We start from the raw sequence: 12,393 nt of genomic DNA, 5'->3' as shown, positions 1-12,393 counted from the left end.
AGTCCAGGATCCAGTTACAGAGGGAAGTGTAGGGTTATGACAAATCTCAAATTTATTAGCCTGGGGTTATAAATGATGAACTTTTACCTAAAACTCACAAATATGACTTTGGTTTTGCCAGACCTTGAAAAAACCTCCCGCACCTAAGACAGTTTCATATTTCACATTAAAACACCTAACGGCTCAAACACTCTTTATTATAACATGTCAGTTTTACATACAATATACATGAGGAATACATGAAAATGAGCACATATAGCATTTGTCATGTTTTTAATAGTGTTTCAGATTTGTGTATTAGTGTTAATAAATTTGCTGCTAAGATATTTGTCTGTTTTGCAAGTAGAACAAACCTCCTCCATCAACCTTACAGCTCTCTCAGCTACTATGAGTAGAGAAGCATTTCACAGCTTTGGGACACTTAAGTTTGGATATTGATGACAGCAGGACTTCATAATCTGTCTCTGAATAGTGTTGGTTAGAAAACCAGGCCCACGACCATGTAGTTGCAATGAAATCACAAGTTACCCTCAGCTGTTCTCGCCACTTTGCAAGAAGGAAAAATGCAATAAGTGCTAAAATTCCTTGTGAGTTCCACCTGGCCCTGTGAAGTGATGGCAGCTTGTGCCATTTGATGTGAGGCCATTTTTCCTCCATTTTGTAAAACTTGTATGCTTCACAAAGCTCAAAAAGGAATTTAAAATCATGTCTCCAGCCAAGGTTCTCATATTCTGGTATCACTTCTGTGCCCATGTGTGCATTTTGCAAATCATCATACTGTTCCAAAATCTCATCAATGAACTCGTAGTTAATGTTAGGTGACCGTGACCGTATAGGAAAAAAGAAGTCCAACACGTCGCAGAACAAGATCAAGAATGTGGTGCTGGCAGCCGATGTATTGAGGTTCATCAAATCCCTTGTGTCGAAATGTTCGCTGAAGCCTGGCTACAACACAATTTTTGTGACCAGTATTGACTGCTGTTGTGTCAGAGATGATCATCTGAATACTGTTCCATGCACTGTACTCATCAAGCAGGTCCTATCTTGGTATATAGATGTCTGCAGTTGTTCTACTGTCACAAGCCAAAATGCCAAGTTGTAATGTTCTTCTGTCATTTTTCAAGTACACAACTTGGTACTCCTTGTCAATTTTCTTACCATCAAAATGCAAACTAAATTTCTCTTCAGAGATCACATCCATGAGGTGGTTCTTAACTTGTTCTGCATCTCTGATTGTTCAACGCCAGACAACAGACTGTGATGGTGTTGGGACACTAACTCCATCTTCAGCTAGACTTTGAAGCACCTGTGATGCTTTTCTGGTTGACAAAGAGTGTTTAGACACCAGTTTGGCAGCAGACTTGTTGAGTGGCATGTTCATGTTTATCTATAAATGGACTGCATTTATATAAATGAGAACTGACTTGAGATTCACATGGTTGAAATCTCCAGCAACAATAACCAGTCCATCGGGGTGTGTGTTTTGCAGTCTGCTGATAGCACTGTACAGCTCACAGAGTGCGTCTTTAGCGTTGGCGGGGGGTGGGATGTAAACGCTGATGATCAGCACTGTGGTAAATTCCCTCGGGAGATAAAAAGGTCTGCATCTGACGACCATGAACTCCACCAGAGATGAACAGTGACTGGAGACTAGTACAGAGTTCTTGCACCATTCTGTGTTGATGTAGACACACAGTCCTCCACCGCGAGTCTTGGTGCACAGGGCTAAATTTCTGTCGGCTTGAAACGCGGCTAGTCTGTCTAGCTGAATGGCGGCGTCGGGAACTCAGCCACATCTCTGTGAAGACAAAGACGCAACAGTCTCCAGATTCGGGTCTTGTGGTTCTCTGAAGTCAGATGCAGTCTAGTTTATTCTCCAGGGAGCAGACATTGGAGAGCAGGATGGAGGGGAGAGCTGGTCGAGTTGACTTTGTTGTTAGCCTAGCACGAACTCCAGCCCGCTTGCCACGCTTCCGTAGTCATGCGCACCGCTTGCGGTGCCCCCTCTGTCGGCCGCCGGCTTCAGGCGAGGCCGCGGGGGGGGTTGGGGGTCTGGTTGACGTAGTAGTCCGAAACCACGCAGCGTCTCTCGCAGCTCATGATTTACGGTTTTGTTTTTCGGTGTTGCAGCTGTGTCTGTAGGTCGTACACCTGGACACAGGTGGTTATGTCCATGTACCAAAGAACTTGAGGAAACACACGCAAATAACAAAAAGCACCATTTTTGTATCCGGAGTGGCTGCTGCGAGCTACGGCCGTGCCGCCATATTGGATCGCCAGTCTGAGGACAAGAGCGCTCTGGAGCAGGTTTTCATCCAGGATGTCTTTGAAGTTTGCTGCATTCATCTTTCCCTCAATCCTGACCAGACAATTATGTCTTGAAGGTCCACAGACAATTCCACTGATTTCATGTTTGGTTTGTGCTCTATCATGCACTGTCAACTGTGGGACCTTATATGTTGACAGAGGTGTCTTCCCAAATCATGTCCAATCAAATGAATTTACCCCAGGTGGACTCCAATTAAGCTGTAGAAACATCTCAAGGATGATCAATGGAAACAAGCTGCACTTCAGCTTCGTGTAAAAGGGTGTGAATACTTATGTACACGATTTCTTCATTTTTAATAAATTTGCCAAAAAAAAAATAATTTTTTTTTCACTGTAATTATCGGCTATTGCATGTAGAATTTTGAGAAAAAATAAATTCCAACCATTTTTGAATAAGGCTGTAACATAAAAAATGGGGAAAAGGTGCAGCACTGTGAATACTTTGTGGGTGTACCATACTCTTGGCAGATAAATATTCATTTTGTAATTACAGCAGTACACATTTACGCACATCTTTTACATACAAATTGCAAATACTGTATTTCAAATAATGTGAAAAACAAAGGCACATTTTAAGAAACCTGATGCATGCTTTAGAATGTTTTTTCTTGAATGTTCAGCTTGGTTACATTTGTGACAGTCCCTTAAGGCTTTCTGCAATTATAGCAGCATCTAAATTACACAATGTCAACAAAGGCACAAAACAACCTTTTACGTGAAATAACCTTTAATAGATGCGTCCAAAAAATCTACAAGGAATACCATTAAAACAGATGCTGCAGGCAAAGTCTGGTACTCTCCACATTCAGCATTTGCTGAATAAGGGCATTAAAAAAAAAAAAAAGTAAATCCCAAAGTTGACAAGTCAGTGACATGGCATTTTGACAGTATGTTTGCAATCTCACCTGATATTTGTGTTGCACTTGAGTTTGTGGAATATATCATTGTGATGCTTAAAGATCTGGAGTGAGGTAACATTTGAAGGAACTACATTTAATTACATAATGTGAAGCCTCAAACATTTTCCTCCTCCTGTCAGTCATAACACTGTGGTTTTTACCTATGTGCCATCGAGACCCAAATAAGTCAGATTTTTATTCTGATCAAACATTTGTTGGTTTCCATTCTCTGGGTTAACATGTGAAGTCACATTGAAGGACATTAGCTGAGAAGAAAACCAATAATTGAGTTTCAACAGCATTACAAATAACAGTAGTGACAATAAAATGTTAAGACAGTGACTATAAAGAAAAAAGTTGCAGCTTACATGCTACTTAAAAAAAAAAAAAAAAAAAAAATCACACCAACTAACTTAGTTAAAAGTCTTGCTATTTTTTATGATGCCCTGATGGTAAACAGTTGGGCACTTCCACGCTGCAGCAAACCTGGCTGTGTATTTAGTCTGTTCTTCCACATCGAAACAGAATGGAGTTGTCAACATAAAAAAAAGCCCCTACACTTTAAAAATATAATCTTAAAACATAGAGATTGCGTCTTAATTTGAGATGGTACACCAGTGATTTGGACTCCTGCAGGCTGCTACGACACATCGCTGTCTGCAGAGGTGAAATGTTTAATCGTGTGCCTTCAACTCCTGCCTAAAACTCCCAGTTAAGCTAGTTAACTGTGAGCAGAGCAGAAAGATGGAAAATGTGTCGTGCCCTGAGGAGCACGACTGATGTCCAGAATGGTATATGGATGTGCTGCTACCTTGTGGACAGACAGTAGTACTGCATTACTGTGCCTCAACATTAAAAGTTCAAGTTCAGTTTAGGACAAACACTAAGAGAGAGAAAAGATAGAGGGAGAGAGAGAACAACAACATTCAACTCTAAATGCTACGAGATGGATGTTTATATGTAATCTGACCTCAGAACCTGGAGGAGGTGCAGCAAAACAGCAGCTGTAAGGGTGACATCTGGATCAGTTCGTGCATAGTGCTCAGTGATTCCTGATTTTATTGTTATAAAGTACAGCTGCAACAAAATCATAAAAACAGGATAAGTACCTGTAAGAGTCCAGCCACTATCACAAAAAGCACACTTGTGGAAACGTCCTTTGTGAGGCTGAATCAGTCCACAAGGCTTAAGCAATGTTGTTAAACAGGTTCAACTGAAGCAGGATCCCAGAGAAATAGGAGAAAGACAACAAGGTGTGTTGAATGTCACGACTGCCAATGCGGTCATTGGTAGAGCAGGTAGTTCTTGAGCGCGGCGGGAAGGGGCAATCTGTGGATTTCACTCAGACGCTCTCTTCCTAATGCCACCCTCACCGAGCGCCGAGACAGGTCCATCAGAGAGAGGGGCTCAGCTGGTGGGAGACAAGTAGTAAAATTAATGCAGTCATGATGGCTCAGTCTCACAGCAGGAGTGTCAGTCAACTCAAACCTGATTCCACTTCAAGAGGTATTCAGGACTTTGCAAATATTTTATAGATACATTTAATGTGCCTATATTTAAAATTGTTTAAAAAAATGGTGCAGCCAGATCCATAAGTAGTTGGAACAAGGTTATTTTTTTTGTAATTTTGCCTCTGTACGCCACAATAGACTTGAAATGAAACATTAAGATGTTGTGAAGTATGGACTTAAAGCTTAAAAAAAAATCAATAACAAATTAAATGGTTCCCACATTTTCAGTGGGCATAAAGTAATACAAATATTACTAGCGCATTGCCCGTGGGGATGCATGGGCTCTACATTGGGTAGTGTTTATAAAATAGGTAGCTGACATTTTTCAAGGATGGTAATAAATATATGCAAGTTTCTATGAGTTGGAATGGTGTGTGAGTCCAGAATGTTTTCAGAACCTTAGACCTAAAAAATGTTTTGAAGAACTATGTATTTATAATGTATTTATAAATTGTTTAGGTTCTTGTTATCATATACACACTTATAATCAGAATTATTATTATTATTATATTTTTACTTCTATTTTGTCATTTGATTTTTAAATGCACCACAGTGGAAATAAATGTCACTTTCTTGTGTCATCCATGTATTTTTAATGTATTTACAATTATGTTATGTACTTACATTGAACTTACCAAATAAAAGCATGCACACTTACTCAAGCTTTTAATATATAGATGATTTACTGCCTCTTGCTGAAGTGGCGTGCAAGTCCAGAATGTATATATTAATGTCCAGTGTTCAGTTGTTGTTAGCCAATATTTGTAGCTTCTCTAAAAATATTAATTATATCAACGTTCAGTTTTGACTAAACCAATTGGACTACACAAACACAACGAAACAACACTAACAACACTGTTTAACATAACAAAAAAACATTTAAAACCTCAAAACGCTCAACTCTCATGGTGCACTGCAGCACAATGTCCATTGTTTACTGGTTAGCTGAACTCGCTAATTTCTCAAAAAATATTTGTCCTATCAACTTTTCTGTTTTTGCAGTGTTCATCCCTTACCCAAAATACATGAGCATACCAAATGGCAAATGTCAGCTTTCCCCAGTTTTTGCATGATCCAAGCCACACCCACACACCTTGGCTATCATAATACAGATTATTCATGCAAGTCAACACTTACAGTCTTTCACAATCAAATACAACCAAAAGACAAGCTCTTCGGTTCTGATATTTCAGTATAAAAGTCCCAATTGTAAAGCCATGTTTACAGCTCCCACCTTCCCTGCAATTTAATACTGAAGGCACAGAGTAGCTCTGCAAGTTTGTGACAAGTTGCGTTTAAATTTACGTGCTGCATGAGCATGTCAAAAAACCTCAGTGAATGCAATAATCCATTCCATTATGTTACAGACTCCCCTCTAAGATGAGCCATAGAAGAGAACAAAGGTTTTTTTTTTTTTTTAATTTGTGGGTGACATGTATAATTTGGTTTGCCTTACTTGACAGGGCACGTCCCATGATAGGACTACTGTGCACGCATATGTTGCAGTGATTAATATATTGTGCAGCCAGAACATCATTATCGTCTTTGTACATGCACACACAAAAAAATTTGTCCTCTGCATTATGTAATACCACTACTACCACTACTGGGGCAGGCTCCACCCCACCACCTGGGCCTTAACTGAAGTAAGCGGCTATAGAAAATAGATTATGCAACCCCCCAACCAAAATTCCTAGTGCTGCCCCTGGAAAGGTGCACCCATACTTATTTCTGGAGGTGTGTTAATTAAAAATTTACATACCTTGCATTGACAAACACATACAGTTGTGTTCATAATAGTGTGTTTAAAAAGAGTAAAGCTCAAAATCCCTGAACTAGATTTTATTTACATTCACACACATTCTATTGCAAATCAAAATGAAGAAACATGTATCAAGTTTATTACTTTGCAGAAAATGGAAAGAAATATTAGGCCGTTTAAAAATAGGAACAGAAGTGCAGTGTTCCCAATGCATTTGTGTGTATGCAAATAAAAGCTAATAGATAAGTTGATAAAAAACTTCGTTAATCTTGAAGAAAACTGGGCACCGCAGTCTCATGTGAACCCTGCATGATATCGTAGGATTTGACCACTTATGGGGACCTCCGCTCCCATTGTGCAATATATACACAGCACAACTTCACGCGGACAAATTGTGTACCGTTTTGTTTTCGGCTGCAATCACCGAAGCAATCACAAAATGTGCCTTCCCTTTGGTTCCCAGTGGTGAAAGGAAGACAAGGCAGATGGGAGGTGTTGTGTCCATGTTAGCCTACACAGATAACCAGGGTAGCTACGTTCTCTTGCCTGCAATATTGCCTCAACATGTTTGTGCTCCGCATCATATACAAACGGCAACACATGTCCACCTTCCCACCGCATCGTCACCTTTTCTTTGCATTTTCACTTTGTTTGCATGTAACTTGCCCAAGATTTCAGAAAAAACTTTGATTTTTTTCCCCCAAAAGTAGAGAAATTGTCATATTTTACACTCACCCTCAAACAAGACTACGGTGCCCTATTGTTTGCCAGAGTGCCAAAACACTAAGCTTTATTATTATTATTTTTTTTAACAGTGACAACAATGAGTACAACATATTTATGCAAAATGACTGAAGACACTTGCACATGATGTTGACAGCATTGCACATAGCTCTGAGTAACTGAAAAACTCTGATCATTATGTAGTCATCTTGCAGAAGGGGGACGAGTTATATAGTCTGATTGCCATAGATAGGAAAGACCTCCTGTGGCGTTCTGTGGTGCACCTCAGTGGCCTCAGTCTTTTGCTGAAGGTGCTCTGACAGGACATTAGTGTGGCATGCAGGGGGTGGGAGGTGTTGTCACAGATGGTGAGCAGTTTTCAGACTCCAGCTCCACCCCCAGGACAGAGCCAGCTCTCCTGATGAGCTTGAGTCCAATTGTGTTAGCTACCTTCAGCCTGCTGCTCCTGCACACTACCACATAGAATGACACTGGAGAACACAGATAAAACATCTGCAACAAATTTATGCAGATATTGAAAGATCTCCTGAGAAGTACAGTCGGCTCTGACCTTTCTTATACACAGCATCTGTGTTTACAGTCCAGTCCATTTTGTTGTCTTGTGGACACCCAGGTACTTGTAGTAGCCCACAATGTCCACCTCAGTTCCATTAATGGTAAGTGGGTTTGGACGGGTCTTCAGTCTTCTGAAGTCCACCACACGCACCTTCGTCTTACATACGTTGAGCTGCAGGTGGGTGAGTCTGTGCCACTCTACAAATCTGTCCACCACACTCTTGTACACAGTCTCTTGGTCACAGCAGATGCAGCCCACAATGGTAAAGTCGCCCAAAAACTTCTATAGGTGGCAAGACTGTGACCAGAGTCTGAAGTCTGAGATGTAGCATGTGAACAGGAAGGGCGACAGGACCGTCCTCTGTGATGCCCCCATGCTACTCCAAGACCTCAATGCAATGTTGAAGAGACGTCTCATCCAAGACAATCCCTCCACACCCAGAGCCTTCAGCATTTCTGGACAGATCTCATCAACCCCTAGGGCCTTGCCACTGCAGAGTTGTTTGACTACCTCAGTGACTTCCACCAGGGAAATTGATGAAAATCCACTATCAGCTTCCAGCTCTGCCCCTACTATAGAGGGTGCTCCGGTCTGATGCCGGAGTTCCTCAAAGTGTTCCTTCCAGTGCCGGATTACATCCTCAGTTGAGGTCAACATGGTCGCATCCTTACTGTAGACAGCTTGGATGGTTCCCCGTTTTCCCCTCCTGAGGTGCCTCACGGTCCGCCAGAAGCACCTTGGTGCCAACCAAAAGCCCTTCTCCATGGTTGCTCCCAACTCCTCCTACACCCGCTGCTTTGCCTCCCCCCACAGCAGAGGCTGCTGCCCTTCGGGCCTCTCAGTACCTTGCAACTGCCTCTGGAGTCCTCTGAGATAACATATCCTGGAAGGACTCCTTCAGTCGGATGGCTTCCCTGACCACCGGTGTCCACCATGGTGTTCGAGGGTTGCCGCCCCTTGAGGTACCTAAGAACTTCAGGCCACAGCTCCCTGCTGCAGCTTCAGCAATGGAAGCTTTGAACATTGCCCATTCTGGTTCAATGCCCCCAACCTCCACAGGGATGTTAGAGAAGCTCTGCCAGAGGTGTGAGTTGAAGATCTGTCGGACAGTGGGCTCCTCCAGACGTTCCCAGGTCACACGCACTCTGTTTGGGCTTACCAGGTCTGTCCAAAGTCGTCCCCCACCCTGTGATCCAACTCACCACCAGATGGTGATCAGTTGACAGCTCTGCCCCTCTCTTCACCCGAGTGTGCAGAACATGTGGCCTCAAATCAGATGATACGATCACAAAAATCGATCACTGATTTTTGGCCTAGGGTGCTCTGGTACCATGTACACTTATGAGCATCCTCATGTTCGAACATGGTGTTCGTTATGGACAGTCCATGACTAGCACAGAAGTCCAATAACAAACAACCATTCGGGTTTAGATCAGTGAGGCTGTTCCTACAAATCACACCTCTCCAGGTGTCTGTCATTGCCCACATGCGCGTTGAAGTCCCCCAGCAGAACAATGGAGTCCCCCACTGGAGCCCCATAGAGGACTCCATTCAGGGACTCCAAGAAGACCGAATACTCCAAAATGCTGTTCGGTGCATATGCACAAAACAACAGTCAGGGTTTATCCCCCCGCAACCCGAAGACGCAAGCAGGCGACCCTCTCGTCTACTGGAATAAACTCCAACGTAGCGGCGCTCAGCCGGGAACCCGCAAGTATTCCCACACCCGCCCGGCGCATCACCCCCTGGGCAACTCCAGAGAAGAATAAGGTCCAACCCCTAACAAGGAGAGTGGTTCTGGTGGCTGTGCGTGGAGGCGAGACCCACCAGATCTAAGTGGTATCGCTCCACCTCCCGCACAAGCTGCGGCTCCTTCCCGCACTCACTTTATATTACAAACACTTATTTTGAACAACTGTACGTACAATAAAATTTGTCCTCTTATTACCCCCCACGAAAATTTTCTAGTGCTGCCCATGGAAGCGTACATCCATACTTATTTCTGGAGGTGCGCCAATGAAATTTTTTCAAAAATATTTATGGACAGTTTAAACATGAAACATTAAATACAGCTTAAACCTAGAAGCACTCAGAGTGCAAACCTCCGCCAAGGCCATGGGGTCACTGACGCCATAACATCTACACACCGTGGAATCATTGAACCTAAGAAAGTCTAACAATGATGTTTGCTCAGTAGTAAAAAAAAGTTTCATCTGCTGTGACTGGATAGCATGTATCCTTAGCACTTGGCATCACAGTTTATTGCAACTTGCACCTTTCCCAGAAGCTACTGTCATCTGAGCACTAATATTGATATTGCATGTGCTTATAGACAAAAACAAATAAGACAATTCAATTTATTATTCAACTAAACTGCAAATATATGAATTTAACATTTATGAAACACTTCTCTCAACAAGGCCATAGGGTCACTGACCCTAAAGACATTCCCTCCTTGGCACAGTGATCTATTTCTTTTTGTCTCTTTCTCTAAAATTGTATATAATAGTCATTAGATTATTAATATATAAACAAAAATAAATTTAAGAAATATTACAATTTGTAAACAAATGCACCTGAACGTGATGACAGCTGCAACTGCTTAATGCTAACTTTTAACATTGAAAATGCCATAGACATGCTGACGCATTAGCATCGGGATCCGGATCACCACTAAAATTTAATCACTTGTTCCTCTTGTCATTTCCAACCACTACACAAAATTTCATCAAAATCTGTTCAAAACTGAGTTATCCTGCTGATAGACAGACAAACAAACAAATGCGACCGAAAACATAACTTCCTTGGCGGAGGTAATAAACAGGAGATTCATTAAAGGGGATTCATTAAAAAGCTTGAATGCAATCAAAAAGGGGGGATGAGAACAGCCTGGAAGGAAAAAGACTGGTGGGTAACTGTCAAGGGGAGGGTGCAGGAGTGTCTCCCCCCAATAAGGGGGGCATGGCGCAAAGCAACACCGTGATGAAGCCTCACAGGACATGTTCTGGCATGTCCAGGCACATCCACAATTTCTTGGATAATCACTCGATGGAAAAACCACCGACAGCTGTCTGAACGCCATCTCAAAGCCGTCCTGTGAGACCAAAACGGAGGTGGTTTTGTCTCGCTCCAGTAGCGAATCCATCGTGACGCGCGAAGCCTCCGCTCGGCTTACCATGACAAAACCTCTTGTTAAAAGTGAAATCTGTCGGAAAATGGTTGATGTCCAGCTCTTGTGATAACCAGAGAAATTGCACATGATGGTCACGGATCCATACAGCCATCCGTTTAGAAATGAATTGGTCGCTCAGCCTGTTGATGGCGGCTTCGGAGCGCGGCGCACCAGCAGTCGCTCTGGGCCGTCCTAAAAGCGACAGTAAAACTCCGCAATCTCTCTGAAGCCCATAAAATTTTCATCAAAAACCATCTGAATTTCTCAAATGGTGTCCACTTTGATGTCCCTCAGTTTCTGAAAAAATTTTGATCAAGCAAAGCGGCAGTCTCTGAGCCATTCCTAAACAATGAAAAAAACGACGAGAGGGGTGGACCACTCCTCACTCAAAGCCTGCTCACAGACGCAACCGACAGGCGTGAAAAAACTCATGCATGCGCACGAAGGTTCAAGTCTGGCTGACGCAATCACATGTGATTCAAATCCATATGGTTTTTGAAAAAAAAATAATAAGGTTGGATACTTTTCTAATAGATTATATATATATATATATATATATATATATATATATATATATATATATATATATATATATATATATATATATATATATATATATATATAAACACCCTTAAAAATGGTTCAGTTTTATAAGTTGGAGAAAAAAAACAAAGCCACATCCCATCACCATTTCAGCAAAATGTCAACACTTTGGTGCAGCGACATTGTGCCATTGCTTAGGGAGATCCCGGATTATTGATGTTGTTTAACAACGCAAAAGTACTTTTTATCCGATTACTCGATTAATCGCCAGAATAATCGATACAATACTCGATTACTAAAATAATTGATAGCTGCAGACCTATAGTGAGGAAAATAAGTATTTGAAGACCCTGCGATTTTGCAAGTTATCCCACTTAGAAATCATGGAGGGGTCTGAAATTTTCATCTTAAGTGCATGTCCACTGTGAGAGAATCTAAAAAAAAAAAAAAAAAAAAAAAAAAAAAAAAGGAAATCAATGTATGATTTTTTTTAAATAATTTATTTGTATGTTACTGCTGCAAATAAGTATTTGAACACCTGTGAAAATCAATGTTAATATTTGGTACAGTAGCCTTTGTTTGCAATTACAGAAGTCAAATGTTTCCTGTAGTTTTTCACCAGGTTTGCACACACTGCAGCAGGGATTTTGGTCCACTCCTCCATACAGATCTTCTCCAGATCTTTCAGGTTTGGAGTTTCAGCTCCCTCCAAAGATTTTCTATTGAGTTCAGGTCTGGAGACTGGCCAGGCCACTCCAGGACCTTGAAATGCTTCTTACAGAGCCCCTCCTTAGTTGCCCTGGCTGTGTGTTTGGGGTCATTGTCATGCTGGAAGACCCAGCCATGACCCATCTTCAATGCTCTTACTGAGGGGAAGG

General features: G+C 41.8%; 1 protein-coding gene across 2 annotated transcripts in view; it reads right to left on the bottom strand.

Moving 5' to 3' along the window:
* Positions 1-3,043: 3,043 nt before the first annotated feature.
* spsb1 (splA/ryanodine receptor domain and SOCS box containing 1) overlaps positions 3,044-12,393 on the bottom strand; it is a 29,890-nt gene continuing 20,540 nt past the window's right edge. The window contains exons 3-4 of one of the 2 annotated variants that reach the window (XR_004561254.1): positions 3,320-4,638; positions 3,044-3,289 (exon numbers count right to left, since the gene is read on the bottom strand). Coding sequence is in view for 1 of the 2 variants with exons in the window: in XM_034172215.1 (XP_034028106.1) it covers positions 4,511-4,638 (128 nt within the window). In the remaining variant the exon portion in view is untranslated. Of the gene's footprint in view, positions 4,639-12,393 lie in introns of both variants that reach the window. The other variant, XM_034172215.1, reaches the window with a different exon arrangement.

The sequence above is a fragment of the Thalassophryne amazonica genome, chromosome 6, assembly GCF_902500255.1.
Source record: "Thalassophryne amazonica chromosome 6, fThaAma1.1, whole genome shotgun sequence".
Lineage (NCBI taxonomy): Eukaryota > Metazoa > Chordata > Actinopteri > Batrachoidiformes > Batrachoididae > Thalassophryne > Thalassophryne amazonica.
This window is presented reverse-complemented; position numbering and strand designations above follow the sequence as displayed.